Genomic DNA, 16,697 nt, shown 5'->3' with positions numbered 1-16,697 from the left:
TATCTCATAAGCTTCCAGATTACGCACAGAAATCGTTGAAACTGTTCAACTACATGAAAGTAAAACGCCTGTTATGTAAGGTGACTAGAGTATAATTGCCGGTCTACTAACCTTGGCTTTTATATCTGTATTCTGTATTATGTAAAGCAACTGAACTCAGTATACTTGAAAGCGCCGTAACTATGCCGTTGAGTGGCATAGTTTATAGTTATTGCCAACATTCTTCAATTCTGAGCAAAAACTTTTAAAATAAGTTCGAAAAAAATTTTGAGTGAATTTGTGGCGATCGATTTCGGTTAATTCTTCAATTATTAATGTCAGCAAATAAATGAAAAATAACGTTTATATATTTGCTGCGTTTCAAATATATTGAACTTATTTATACTACAAAACTCGCATAATTCGGTTGACCACTGGTCGAGAGTGGTCTGCATGTAATAAATTTGCGAGCAATACCTGTGCTTTTAGTGCAATTTTAAAATTTTCGAAATCGAAAGTTCGAAATTGTATCGATTTTGTCTTTCATATATATACTATAGTTTTTCAATGTACCGTAATAACTGTACTGTACTGTACTGTAATAATTAATGGAAGAAATTCTAAAATAATACTTTAGTAGAAGACCTCAATGAGTTTGCCTAAAAAAATAAACTTACATACAGGTACTCGAAGTTTTTAGACCAGTTTCGTATCATGTCTCTTATTTTTTTTTTTTGCAAAAAACCTGCCAATAGTTTTAAATAAACTTAAAATGCAGTTAGCAATTTACTGTACTAGAATGGCAGTCATATTTCAAAATACAACACACGCCAAACTCGTTTATGTGCGCCATTCATTTTCTTATTTATCGACCATTTTCGGCCATTGCTTGCATTTCGCAGCTGTCAACTATATATTTACAATTCACTAAAATTTGTGCAGACATTAGCATATATAAATGCACAGAATTCTATTCTAAATATTGTATTATATATTTATTTGAAAAACACCTACATTGATACAGGACCCATATAAACAGGAAAACATGTCCATAAGTCAAATACCATATCACACCAATAAATATGAATTACATCTGCGTGTGTGTGTGTGCGTAGAAAAATTTACTAAATATTTTAGGCCTTGCCACTGTGTTGTCACATACACTTAATTTAGTATTATTATTGTTGCGCTATTATTATAATATTTTTATGCTTTTTAGTATTGAGGAAATGTGACATAAATTTCTTTATGGCGTATATATCAAATGCAACACATGCTACTGTTATTGTCCTGTAGCTGTTGTTGTTGTTGTTAGCTCATAAAATGCTCGCAGTATAAAAATTTCAACAAACTAGTATCTACAAAAATAACAGCAACATATAATGTTGTAAATATGTTGATACCAAATAGCATTTGACGCTTTTAACTGTGTAAATAATTTATGAGCGAAGCAAAGTGGTAAAGCGGTGAAAATATGAGAGTTGCCAGAAGCACGTAAAACGTGGAGTAATAGATTAGAGAAAGGTTAAGATGAAGTAAAAACTAAATTACTCTTAGAAATAATTGCAAAATAATATCGTACATTTTATAACAGTAGTATGATTTGAAAGAAAAAATATGAAATTTGTATTAAATAATAACAATGAAATAAATCGTTCAACACTATGCAAGTGAAAAAAATAATAATTAAATTTATTTTATAACAAGAAAAGTTATATCAAACTATAATATATAAATCTAATAAACGAAATTAATAATTAAACACAAAATAGAGTAAGAAATATATTACAACAAAATAAGAACATTTTTCCACAAATTAGTTGCGCCAGGGAAAAACGTTATTTTTTTAAGGCACTGTGTATAAATAAAAGCGCAAAAATATTTAGGCTAACGGTACATAAATGAAATTTTATGTTTTTAAATAAGTTTATCTGAATCTTGCCAGATTTATGAAATAAAAAAATATATAATTATAATTCATAATGTATATATATAATTAAAAACAAGTAAGGAAGGGCTAAGTTCGGATGTAACCGAACATTTTATACTCTCGCAAAGTCAAATGGTATACTCGTTTGAGATTTCTTTGTGGATTGACTGCTATTTTCGGTAGAAGGTCAACTATAGGCACTGGGGTCCACATATTTAGTACTTAGGGGCTTGAACGGTTTTGGTTCGATTTAGAAAATTTTTGGTCACAAGGTGGCATACTTTAAACGTATTATTCACGCAAAGTTTTACGCCGATATAATCATTGTTGCTTGATTTGCATAGTGGAAAGTGAAAGAATCAAGTGGTATTTAAAATGGTGTCATATGGAAAATAGGCGTGGTTGTAATCCGATTTTCGCACTATGACATAGAAACATGAAAAGAACGTTATGCACCGAATTTGGTTGAAATCGGTTAAGCAGATCTCAATATAGGGGTTTTCACCTAAAAGTGGGCTGTGCCACGCCCACTGTCTAATTTTGAACGCGGTTCCTATAAAGTCATCTTATACCATCTCAGAGATAAAATTTAATGTCTCTGGCGTGTTTAGTGCTTGATTTATCGCGCTTTTAGTAGTTTTTAACAGTACCGTTATATGGGGAGTGGGCGGAGTTGCCACCCGATTTCAACTATTTTCACACCGTCAATAGAAGTGCTAAAAACATTTGCTTCCAGTGAATTTTGTTATTATAGCATTAGCGGTTTAGGAGATATGCACATTAAACCTATTAGAGGCGGGACCACGCCCACTTTTTAAAAAAAAATTTTAACTGCAGATGCCCCTCCCTAATGTGATCCTGTGTACCAAATAACAGTCTTGTATCTTATTGCGGAGCTTAGTTATGGCAAGTTATTTGTTTTTGATTAATGGCGTTTTGTGGGGGTGGCAGTGGTCCGATTACGCCCATCTGCAATACCAACCGTCTCACGGTACCATGAAACATGTCTACCAAGTTTCATAAAGATATCTCAATTTTTACTCAAGTTAGAGCTTGCACGGACGGACGGACAGACGGACAGACGGACGGACAGACGGACGGACGGACAGACAGTCACCCGGATTTCAACTCGTCTCTTCATCCTGATCATTTATATATATATAACCCTATATCTAACTCGATTAATTTTAGGTGATACAAACAACCGTTAGGTGAACAAAACTATTATACTCTGTAGCAACAGGTTGCGAGAGTATAAAAATATTCAATATAAATATAGGGATATATATATTTTTTTTGTAAATGAAAATTTCAAAATATTTTTATTTTTTATTTTTTTTTATTTGTTTTTTACGTGTTTAAATTCTAGAGCTTGTATGAATTTTTTTAAATAATTATTTCTTTCGAAAGTATTTGAAACTTTATTAATTTTGCTTAAAAATAATTAAATCATTAACCAAAAACCAAAAAAAAAAAACAAAATTTAATTAAAGTATTAAACGTAATTTGAAAAATATCTAAAATTATTCAATAAAATATTTTTTTTTAATTTAAATTTTTTGAATATGAATTAACTTTAACGTCGAAAATTAGTTTTTAATTAAATAAAAAGATATTTAATAAATTCACAAAAGTTAGTGGAACTAAAAATAGTTACAAAATATTTACAAAAAATAAAAATACATTTGGAATGTGTGTATGCGTAGAAAAAGAAATGTAAAAAATAAATATACATTTGGAATTTTTATTTTATTGGAGCGGAATCAACATTATTCTTGTTGGAAAAAGAACTTGCTTTTACAAAGTCTCAAAGAAACTAATAATTTTTTCTTAAACAATCATATGGCAACACTATGTGTGCAAAATTATAAAATTTGTAAGCCTTTTTTCAACCAAACGCATAAACAAACTGAAAAATGTGGCAAAATAATGTCCTTCACTCACTGTGCGTCCGCCGTAGCAGCTCTGCCTCCGCTTTTCACATTTTGTGTTTATTACTTTACATTTCGTGATAAATCACTCATAAATATTAAACGCACGCTTCAAAATTTTGCAGCAAACACAGTTATAGCAATGCTCATACATACAAACTCTATTATTGCTTGCGTGCAAAACGCATAACACAAAGGATCAGCAAAGAAAAAAAAAAATAACGCGAGCAACAGAGGAACAAAGCGCTCTTGTTGCTTGGTCTACAAAAATGAAAATAAAATTGAGCATCGAAAATGGGTTTGCCGCTTGGTTTTAGTTGACAACTCCAAATAAACGAAATGAACAAAGACGAGCGCGCGCGTGTGAGCGCAAAGGGTTTGAGTATGTCTGGCTGTCAACGCACAATAGCCGAACCGCTAGATAGGAGACAATACACGTGCAGCACGCACTAACCCGAGCGCCTTTTTGACATTTTTATTGCAATGCTAGGCGAAATTGTGGCGTGTAATTTTGCTTTTATTGATTAATTTTTTTTGTAAAAACAGGCGGCGAGCGTTCCATGTACATATTTAGTGCGCACAACGGTATTTTAAATATTATTACCCATTTAAAATGTGCATTTTTTATCGCATTTGCAAATTACTACTTTATTATTATTATTATTCGCATTTTTTTCGTTTTTTTATTTTATTTGCTGCGTTACAAAATTTTTCTGCTGCGTGTTATTACCTTGCATAGTTTAGCGTGATACCCGATGTGCGTGAATTGCGTGCAATTTTTTATTTGTTCCATTTGTTTTTTGCATTTATTTTTACGATATCACTTCTACCGTTATGTATTTATGGTGAAAGCAAAAGCTATTCGCCTTTAAGTGTTCTGGTAGTTTATACATCATAAAATTATGTGCAAATGTTGACGGTACTATGCATAATAAGCGCCATGTAATGCGGTAATTGCCAGCGGGTGTAGTGCAGTAGTAGTGTTCACTGTTGTGGGTTTCTTTGGAAGCGGTGCAGCTGCTGTGGCAATAAATTTCATACCATCACATCCGCATTACACGTGCATGTCGAATTTACGAGGTCACGTGTGGTCTCTTACGGTTTTTGTGGCTGGCATTTGATAATCACTAAAGTTTAAAGCACATTTGCACTATATGAAGCAATACATACACACGTACATACAGCATTTAATTGTTAAGGTTCTTTGATGTTTTTAGTCCTTAAAAACACTCTCAATGACCTTAACTGTTATTAAGAATTTAGAAGTAAAGTTTACTTGGTAAATTGATGCGAAGGGCAAAGTATTGCTAGGGTAAAAATTTCATTGCATAAGTTGAAAAAAAACAATAATGTAGAAATAATGCATTAATAAATTATGGTAAAATATATTGACCTCAACAAATAATTATATAAAATATTTGACTCAGTTTTATAAAGCTTTTAAGCTTGTTAGTGCTGAAAGGAGGTCAAATATATTTCCCATAAGATTCAAATAATTTATTTTACACTTGGACACTTCCTTTATAAAAAACAGCTTTTAAGCTCGCGAGAGTCAAAAATGTTTGCCCCAAGCTTTAAAAAAAGGTTTTTTAATATAATAAATATGATATTCCTAATTTTAAATAAGTTAAAACGTCATCCCAAGGAGTTGCCACTAATTACTATAAAAGCTCTCAAGCTCGAGAAGGTTGAAGAAAAGGTCAAGAAAGCTTGCCAAATCATTAAAGTAATTATTTTTATTCTAACATAACAAAACATTTAATGTGAAATAAGTCAAAATGTAATTTTAAGAGTTATCACTTTTTTTTATAAAATCGTAGGTTGGAAAATAAGTCAAAAAATGTTACCACAAAATTTAAATAATTTTTTTTATAAACATAAAAGTCGTAATGTGAATTAGGTCAAAATATAGTTTTAGAGAGTTGCCACTTTATTAACAAAAAAAAATCGAATAAGCAAGACCCCCGAAAACTATAAAATATGTAGTATGACTAAAAAATGTTAAGTGTTCAAATGATATAGTTCAACAATTGTAAATACGTTTGCTATGATGTTTTAAATGAAAAATTATTGAAACATTTAATATCGTTACGTTTCTTGGTTCCGCCAAAGTATACGCTACCTTAACTTTTTCGTACGAACTTTCATCGTGTTAAGTTTAAAAAAGTAAAATATCTCAATGTAAATACAAGTAAAACTTTATAATTTTATTTCTCACTGTTCTTCATGCCTTCGCAATATCATAAATTATTTGAACTGGTTAAAATTAATCACGTTTTATGTGATACCGATTTCATTCGTCCATACATAGCAGCATTTGGAATTCTCAAACGGTTTAAGCTAATTTTTACCATGCAATTTTTTGATGTTAAAAAGGCAATTATTCTTTAAAAATGTCAGCTACAAATGATTATTGCTATTACTTTACAAAGAGTCAAAGAGAGAGAGAGAGAGAGAGATAGTAGCACGTCAAGGAAAATGAACCAAAAACAAAAAAAACTTTCTTAACTCAGTGTAAAAGTTTGAGAATACTTTATTCTCACTTATCGGATCCTTAAGGGTATGTGGACTTTATTTTAACGCTCAAAATACAAATAAAGCCTAAAGTTTAAAGAGACAAAACATTTTATTTTGTTTTTCCACAAATATCATTTTTAAGAATATTTTTCCTCCTTTTCGCCTACTTGACAACTGAAAACAATATTTTATAAATAAATAACCTCATTTCCTAGCGCTTTTCAACGCGTCGAGTTTCGCCGCTTACCCATTGACCGCCATGTTCGCCATTATTACAGCTTGAGCGTAGCGAATTTATGCATTTCATATATTTCCTGTTTTTGAAGATTAACTACAACAATTCCAATAAATTGTGCTACATTATTTATGATGCGCACAAATTTCTCGCTGTAACAGCGGACAAGTCAACTTTTTATTGATACAAAATGAGATCATAAATAAAAAGACAGATGAGCAAAGACCAGCAGCAGGATAAGAGATGAGGCAAGACGTGGTGAGGAAGGGTAGCAGATGAAGTGGGACGAACCCATGGTAATAAGTGGCGTGGCAAGATGTAGCCAATGAAGCAAGCATAATATAACAAGCGAGAAAGCGGTGGTCACAGCAGCGACAGTAACAACAACAATAAAAACAATAACAACGACATATTGATTACAACACCACTAGACCGTTAAATATAATGAGCAGGCATTAATTTATTAATTTCCTGCGAATATTGCTTTTATATACATAAATTTACAATGTGACAACACAAGTTAAAGCATACATACTTATACATATACATATATATAAAGTATATATATGTATATAAATATTTGCAGATATATATATTTACTGTTATATAGACAACTCTATACTTTGCCACTACACTACTGCAGTGCTTCCAAATTGATTATGCGAAAATATTCTTCTTCCTTTTTCTTATAAATTTCATTGCTCTTCTCTTCAACAGGGGTCAACATGGGCTATATCGAGAACAATTACTCGAATTCGAACAATGGCGGCAGCGTCAATTCACAGGACTCGCTATGGCAAGTGAAAATGCCCGCCGCCACAGGCGGTCAACAAAGTATGGTCGTACCGGCCACACACAACAACTATGTTGAACATCAGCCCACCTATGGTTATGATCCACTGACGCATGGCGGTTATGGCGCTGTCGATGATTATGCCCCCTATCCACATTTGACGGCGACGCCAAGTCAACATGGCGATGAATATCATAATTTACGTAATAGCCAAAATCCATCCAGACAGGATTACTGCAGCGATCCATATGCCTCGGTGCAGAAGCCGAAGAAACGTGTTGATCAGCATTTAGGTAAGTAATAAATTAAGCAACCTTGATTGCATGAGTGGGTAGCTGTTAAAATATATACCTATGTGGTACATTATAAGTATGTGTATGAGTTTAGTGGAGATTGCTAGGTGACAATTTGGCACTGATGTATTACATTTGATTACAGCCTCACGACAAACAATAAGTTCTAAAGTTATATTAAGTATATGGGTGTATGCCGCCTGAAGCCATTGATTTGTCGGCGAAAATCAAAACATATGTTGTTAGTGTATGTAGTCTGGATATACGCCTAGTCCTAGTATATTTATGGCTGAAAACCTGAGCAGTGGCTATTTGATCACATACACTTTAGTCGTCTGATGCGCATTAGTGTGGGTCACAGTTGCAGTTATAATTCTGTGAGTTGCCAAGTCGATACAGTGTTCAAAAATAGTGCACTCATCTGTAAATTTGTTTGAAGCAATTTGTCTGGATACAGCTTCTAAATGAAATAAAGTGGCTAAAAAAAGAATTGAGGATAATCTAGCTTTTGCTTTTCTCTTTCCCTTCGTTATTGTAATTTTCATAATATTGCCGAAAATTGTTTATATGTATGTTGTTATAGTGGCAGAGAGCAATGCCCAAATAAAGTTGTGAAATGCTGTCGTATTAATAATCCTTGGCTGGATTAAAATCCAGAAAGGTTCCGATTACGTAGACCTAGGTTGACGTAGACTGTAGCAGGTACGAATATCTTGATATCATTGCTTAATCGTCACTGATGTTTATTTATTTAAAATTGTTGATTTATTTCTAACACTGAAAGCTTTTACGATTCTTCCTATTTTGTTCCAATTCACAAACTCAAAAAAAATATATATATAAAAGAGTTATATAGGAGCTTTTTGTTTAATTTTAGTATGAGAGAGCAAATTGCGCTTGCTTTTATTAAAACGTTATTTTTTCCTTAAAAAAAATCAATTTATCATCCCTAAGTCGCTCGTTGAAGTGGTTTTCAAAAGTCCAAAAGGGAACTGGTAAATTAGATAAATCTCATTACTGCTGGTAATTTGATTTGAAACGTTCCAATATTTATTTTCAAAACTTCATAAAAAATTGCAAAAATACAACTTTATCATACTGTAAATATTTAAGATATCTGGTTTAAACTATAATCTAAAACTGTCTGCAGTTTATATTCTATATCCCTACGAATTTTTATGCTCGCATTCTTCATTCGCGTTCCACTGTATATGCACTATAATTGTGCAAAGTAATAAGCAGCGCTTGGTCTTACATTACTTCATTATGAATTATTAGCAACTGCTAATAAGGTAATAACAACTACATTCAACGATAATAATAAGTATTTCACGAATGTAAGACGATAATAAATATGTCAAAGTAAGCGAAAGTTATTTCACCATAATTATCTCTATTAATAATAAATCACTGAGTCATTGAGTGTCCTTAGCGCTGTACTCGAAATTGTCATATGCCGTTAATACAATAATTATCACACCTTTCGGCGTTGGCAATAATAAATTATTTACCACGCCATATTAAATTGTTGAAATGACAATAGTATTCAGATATTATTATGACACTAGCAGGTGTCTCAGCTGAAATGGCTTATGCATTCATATAGCTAAAATAGCTGCTCTATAGAGAGCACGCTAAAGTGACGTCAACAGTGTACTCGTTATTATGTTATGCATTACCAGAGCACCGACTGACCGTCACTTATTATGTTATTATTTTGACCAGTAATATTTTTCAGCTCATATTTCAACCTTTTCATTTGGAACCTTTGAGACATAACAGACTACCGTAGCATATAGTAATTTTTTGACAATTTGAATTGTATCTTTGCTGAATATTTAAGTGAAGTTCGCTACTAAATCTATACACATTTCAATTTAACTAGCTAATGTCTCCACTTTAAATGGGTTTTTACTTAGAAATGTAAATTACAACAAATGTAAATCCGCAACTGACACAATATTGCACTCTCAATTATACTATGGGATTTTTAAGATAAAAACATGCATAGCGGAACATTTTAAACATAACACAGCAATAAGTCAGCATTTAATTAACAATTCTGACATAATGAACTCACGATGCTTCGTTCGAACAATTGATGGCAGTGATAGTGAAAACTTTTACTATCATCTAAAAAAAAAAACGCAAAATATCTACTAAAAAACGACAATGAAACCAGCATGTTTTTATAAACAATAAATGACAACGAGAAAAATATAATTATGTTTGAAAAACAGCTGCGAAAATGCTGCCTGCATATTAACAAGTCAGTCTCTCTCTCGCACTCTCGCACACAACCTCTTTCGTAAAAACACAATTCATTGGCGCTAAATTACAAACCAAAAAAAAATGCTTTTAATCATTACTCATTAAAAATAATTCATTGGCGCTTGTTTAAATGGCAAATTTCAAGCATGTGCAAAATATATACATAAATAACAAATGTTCATGTTTTTAATTTCACTTGCCGGTGATTTATTTGTTATTAAGCTTTATTTTGAGCTTACGCGTTTTCACGCATATTTCGGTGCCGGAGATATATGGTATATACATATGTAAATACTTGCATATTTATGCGCCAGCATAATTATTCGATTGACCATAAATATTGTAGACTAATTATATGCAATCTGTAGTTTTCACATTGTCATGTCAGCTCAGAGCCGTGGGAAAAAAAAACTGTTATTATTTGAACATAAATTTGCACATGACAAATTCGACACGATTACATTTAATGAAAAAATGTTTAAAAATATATATTGCATATAATTAATTAGATATGCCTCATTTAAACATATAAACTGGAACAGAAATACATAAATAACTACACAATAATATTTAAAAACAAACAAGTAAGGCAGGCGCAACCGAATATTTTATACTTTCGCAAAAAGTCAAGGGATGGACATTTTTCCAGATGATAGCAAAATAATAAAGTATTTTATTAACCGATAATAAGGCGCAGACTCGATCTGAGTGCAGGAAATCATTATATGTTACTAGGGGAGTCCAAGTACTGTGTGGGCAGATTTTAATCACATTTATGATTGAAACAAGAAAATATTTTTAAGATTAAAAAATAAAAAAGTTTAATTAACGAAAGTATTTGCTTAACAATTAACACTTTTTTGCTTTCATTCAAATCAAAAAATAATATTTTCAATTTTGGATTTTTAATCCCAAATATCTGGGCTTAAATAATGAAAATTTAATTTGTAATCCCAACATCGGGATATTTTGGGAGACGCTGTAAAGCAGTTAAGCAATACGTTCTTCAATGAAGAGCATTGGAGCTTCCAGCAAGCTTCTGCTCCAGCACATAAAACAACAATCACCCAGCAATGGCCTTAAAGCAATAATCCTAATTTCATCGCTGCAGATGATTCGCCGTCTCTAAGTTCAGATTTGAATCAATTGTAGTCTAGTTTGTAGAACCTGTGCTATTATCAATGCTCGAATCTTTTGAGGCGTTGTGTGAAAGCAAACGGTGACAATTTAGAATAATATTTTGTACATCGCTCATTTAACATATGCAAAACTAAATACACTCTTGGTTTTAAAGAAAATATATTCATCGGGTGGTCATTGATACTTGCAGTTGCACATATGTATTTGCTTATATGAGAAATAAGAATTGAAACTAGATAACCTACAGGATATATGCATATGTATTGCCCGTAAAAAAATAACCAGTACTTTATGCTAGTTGTGGTTATAAAGATATGCCATAGAATTGAGACCTGTATGCACATATGACTTTGTTGGTATGCATTTAGCACCCAGAACCTGTCCGTATTGTTGTGTTGCCTATGTAGCTAACGTGTTCTTGTTCTATGTTATTTTGTATATTTTCCGCCAGATTTTTTCGACGCTCAAGCAACAAGCATATTCGTATGAAAATAGTGAAGCTGCAAAAGCCACATGCAGGCATTCCGAACAACAGAACAAATCCTGTGTTTAAACATACGCACATAGAAGCGGATGTGCATATGTTCAAGTGTTCATATTTACAACTATAAGAAATATATATTTGCATAGTTACGTCTATCCGTTAGCTTATTGCAGCTAAGCAGTGCTACTTGCACCATCAAGCTAAGCGCAACGTACTGATCCAACGCTTGTAGCTGCGCTCGCTCATACATATCAAGCTCGTCCATCTTGCCTGGCTTATCCTTACACCGGCTGTTTGTCTATTTTTTATGTCGCCAATAACACTATACAAATGTACGCATATACCGTATCTGTATTGTATATGAATTGAAAAAAGTGGCTGCGGCATTAAGATGCAAAATAACGCAATGAAAAGAGGAGAGAAAGATGAAAAAGTTAATAAAAAAATAGAAACAAAACACCGGCAATGACATCAGAGAGAAATCATAAAAACAAGTAACTTTACAAGTGAGCAACTGTGAGTTGTTCACGCTGCCACATATGAGTGGCGCTAGTGTTGATAAAGCACACACATACGAACACAAATATTCGTACGAATCCTGCGTATAAAACACCAACAAACTTACGCACACCTATATGCATATGTGTGAGGATATATATATTACCATATATATATATGTATAGATATTTGTGTATATATATATGTATATGCATGTTTGTATATCTACATGGCTGCTGTCAGTTGCATTCAGCTTAAGCTTCATTTCAGTCATGGCTGTGTCTGCGGCGCTGTGTATTGGTGTCTATGTGTGACTTTAGACTGCGTTGCTTAAAACCAAGCAAAAATTGCGGCCCATAAAGCATGTGTGGCAAGATAACCGCAGACAGCAAACTGTAATAAAAGCGTAGCAGCCAACACAGCGACAACAGCCGAAGCTGAAGAAAGCTGTAGCCATGCAGATACACGCATACAGTTGCAAAAAAATCTCATATTCATTCATACATGCCACATACATGCCACATATACATTTGCAAGCATTTTGTTTTATTTTCCTTTATTTATTTTTTTTTTTTTTTAATTTTGTTTTTGTGTCTACTACCTAGTCTATTGCAGTGTTTCATCCTTGAAGTGCTGTGAAAAGCGCAATGTTGTCATACATGTGCCACAAGGAGTGGCACAAGCACACATATTTACATGCAGCATAGGCATATTGTCTACTTCTCGGCGCTTTGCCGGTATTTTCTTTTCACTAAAACCGTTATACATGCCTAATTAGCGTTTACATACAAGTATAGTATGCTTTTGTTGCATTGAAGAAGAGACAAAGATTTATGTGCTCTTTTTTTTTAATTTCATATTTTTGTTTGCTTTTTTCTATTGTATGAAAGATAATATGTATGTTTGTTTGTATTTAGCTGCTCTTTCAGGTGAAACCTTACAAGACTGTCTTATGCCGCATTAAGTCACCTTAACGATGTGCTTACATTTGTATTCAGGGTTATGTAAATATGCATGTAAGCTTGGCATATTTTCTTGAACCACTTGCGGTAGCAACACAAACAATTATAAGTGCTTATCTGCTCGCGCACAGCAGAAGGATTTTATTTTATTTATTATTTTTTGTCTTTAGATATCTTTGATTAAAGAGGTTTTATTTTTAGATTTATAAGCGCATTTCTTTTGAAGTTGCCTCATTCTATCAATTTGAAGAATTTTGCGATTATACTTGTATGAAGTTGATAGAATTCTTCTTCTGCAATGATTTCCCCTCTGTCGCTGCATTTCAGCAATTTACAGAATTGAAAAATATTCTGTAAATCAGAGGTGAATATCTTTAAAATTCAGAATATAATCTGAACTTGGTGTATCTTATGATACCTCTCATAATCGCGTTTCTATTTATCACCTGATCCAGACATATTCACCTGCAAGGATTTAGTATTTTCATAGTTCCACAACTTCTTTTGTATTTTGATGGTTTCACGACGTCGATTATGAAATTACCCGCAACATTTTTTAATAACGAAAACGCTTTTTCGCTTATGATCGCCTTCAAGCATTTGAAAGATTCCTTATTTTATCGGATTTTTCATTTAGAATTATTTTTGAAAGTTTCAACGTACCAACTGCTCGAAATTTTTTTCATAACGGCAGTTGACGCCAACTCAACATAATATTTTTAAAAATGTTTACTATTACTACTATTTTCTAATCTTTTGGGCACCTATGCTACCTACTCATCAAAATGTCATTGAAATGGACGCCTTGAGTGTCAGAGGCTAGCAAAAGTAGTGTCTTTTACTACATACATGCATACATACATTATATTACATTTATATAAAGACTACGTCAAGCATTTATTGCACATATTTGTGAAAATTCAGCATTTGCTCACTTCAACCCTTCTTTTCCATTCTTGCAACACGTCAATTTGCATACCAAATGCAGAATTCTAGCCTCTTACAGATTAACTCCTTTACATCTGTAAGCCTCCGTTATATTTTCAATCTACACATAATTTGGATAACCATTAATTGGTGGGTGTTTTTAAGGGTTAATCTATGGGAGGTAGCTGTAGACTATTACCAAATATCTTCATCATTGATGTGCTTGTGAATCCTTTATCCCAACGCTAAAAAGATAAACGGCCAAAGAAAATAAGTAAAATATTTTAAATATGCCAAAAATAACCACAATAACAACAATAATAAAAAATTAAAAAAACAAAAAAGGTTTTTCTATTTAAAACATAAATTTCACAAGTATATTTTTAGGCGAAAATCTCGCTTTTACGCATTGCACAGTTCGAGTGAGCGTTTTTGTTGACATTTATGCGCATAACAGTTTGTATGTATATTTGTGTGTGTGTGTTTATGTATTGCTATGTTAAATACTTCAAGTATAGCTAAAACAACAAAAAGGGCTTTCGAACACCATCAGTGGCATGCTAAAGTAGCATGCATAGTAGCATATGTATGTATATGTACTACAATATATATGCAAGTATGTTGAAGCTGGGAAATAGTTCGCCAGACAGACAGCTAACAGCATTCAATGCAATTCAGAGTCAGCTGGCGAACGCGAAAGTCCTACGCAAATTTTTCGTTATTATTATGCTAAGCTAGAAGTAAACCGTTTTAGTAAATTTTTGTGAATTCCGAAATGTAAACAAATTGAGAATGAATTTATGCATGCAGCAAAAAACAAAGACAAATAAAAGCACACACATGCGCACATAAATATACACGCATACTTCTACATTTCCGACTTGACAGCTAAATACACGCTTCTAGATAAATGCCAAATATGTGTGGAGTTATCAAAATATGCTCACACACACATACATATCCACATACAAATGTGCGCATGTGTATATGTTTGATACTGTATTTAGGGATTTCTTTGCGGCTGGTGTCGGATAAGCGTCTTATCCAGCAGCTGACTGACTGATGTGTAGCGCCGTCCGTGTGCCTTTCTGCTTTGCCACAGTGGATTTGTAGTGATTGCCTCTTCTTATTTTATACTTTATTTGTTTTTGTTTTTGTAATTTTCATTGTTTGTTTTTGTGTGCTGTAAACGCATAAATCCAACTTAAGTGGTCTTTCGCATGTGAATCCTTTTGTCGCTGCTAACAACGATATCAGAAGTGGTAGCAACACTCATGTGTGCTTTTACAAGGCTGCGAGTATTGTCCTGTAGGACATGCAGGCGATGAAAACTTTGAAAATTGTTCTTCACTTAGTTATGCTATGTAGGATATTATATATTTGCTGCATTCTTAAATTCATTCCAAAATATATTAAAACATAAAATCAACCGTTAATAACTAGTCGGTAAGTAGTCTGTAAATAGTTTGGTTACTTTTTTCGCGCGTGATAGTATTTTTTAATTGACAGTTTTTCTTAAATTAATTTTTAAGAAAATTATTCTAATAATATACAATTTGGTTTAAAAGTTTCTGCGCTCGAAATGAAAAAATACTGTTTTTGGTACGAAAGACATTTTTGTATTCAATATAATCTCCCTTAACTTCAATATATTTTTGATGATACTTCAATAATTTTATGCCATCCCTATAATGACTTTCCGGCAGCTCTGCAAAATTGCCGTCTACGGCTGTAATAGCTTCTTCCTTCGACGAAGAACCTTTAAAGTTGAGAAAAAAATAAGTTAAAATAAATATAGAAATAATGCAAATTCAAATCAAAGTAATTAGTTGACTATTAAGTTAGTGTAAATTATTTGCCTAGTTCTATATTTATAATTTTTTTTCTTAATATACAGTTTTATAAACTTTCTCTAATAAACTTACTTTTGTTTTACAAAAAACTACTCTGCTTCATTGGTTCGACTATTTCGATTTCCCACAGGGCGCCTTCGAATTTCGAAATCGAGTCTATCGACGTATTGTTTGAACCCTTTCTCGTATTATTTGCACGATATTTTTTATTTTATTTTTGTTTACTTTTTTTTTTTTTTGTTGTTGCCGGCGTGGCTGTTGCTCTTATCAGAGGCATGCCACATACTTTTACGCACACCGCGCACACAATCCTCTATCTGTCATTTGACACGCTTGCAAATATCTATTTTACCACTTTGACTGCTCTATCGTGCCTTTTTGAAGCGGCTGTTGTGTCGTTGGTTCTTGAATGCCTTCGCTGTTATTTACATTTTTGTGCTAATTTTTTGCAATTTCGTTTTGGTTTTTGTTTTTGCCTTTCTGCCTATTTTATTTTGGTTTCTTTGTTGGCATCTGTTTTGTTGTTATTTGCTGCTGTGTTTTTGCCTTATATTTTTTTATTGTCTACCAAAATCCACATTTCAATGAAGTAAAGCACTTAAATAACTTATGTCGTCTCCTATTGCTTTGCGTGTTCAGCTCAGCTCAGTTCAAAGGCTCAACAAATCCGCCGTCGTAGGGGAATGTATGTGTCTGTTTTTTGTATAGCATTTGGAATCCTCTCAAGTGAGTTAGATTTTATGATTTTTTAAAACAAAATTCTAGGGTTGAGTTATCACGACGTCTTAATTTACCTATAGATTTTGCCACTCAACAGAAACATTCCATTAAGTGATTTAAAATTTTTTAGGACCTATGAGACAGTGCCACCCAATGTAGTCTTG

The 16,697-nt window shown here is 32.7% G+C and overlaps 1 protein-coding gene across 5 annotated transcripts in view; it reads left to right on the top strand.

Moving 5' to 3' along the window:
* Positions 1-16,697, top strand: part of ed (hemicentin protein echinoid) — a 250,656-nt gene that overhangs the window by 220,984 nt on the left and 12,975 nt on the right. For all 5 annotated transcript variants that reach the window (XM_036366815.2, XM_036366817.2, XM_036366816.2 and 2 more), the window contains one exon: positions 7,310-7,678. In XM_036366815.2, the coding sequence (XP_036222708.1) occupies positions 7,310-7,678 (369 nt within the window). The remainder of the gene's footprint in view (positions 1-7,309; positions 7,679-16,697) is intronic.

This window comes from Bactrocera oleae, chromosome 3, assembly GCF_042242935.1.
Source record: "Bactrocera oleae isolate idBacOlea1 chromosome 3, idBacOlea1, whole genome shotgun sequence".
NCBI lineage: Eukaryota > Metazoa > Arthropoda > Insecta > Diptera > Tephritidae > Bactrocera > Bactrocera oleae.
This window is presented reverse-complemented; position numbering and strand designations above follow the sequence as displayed.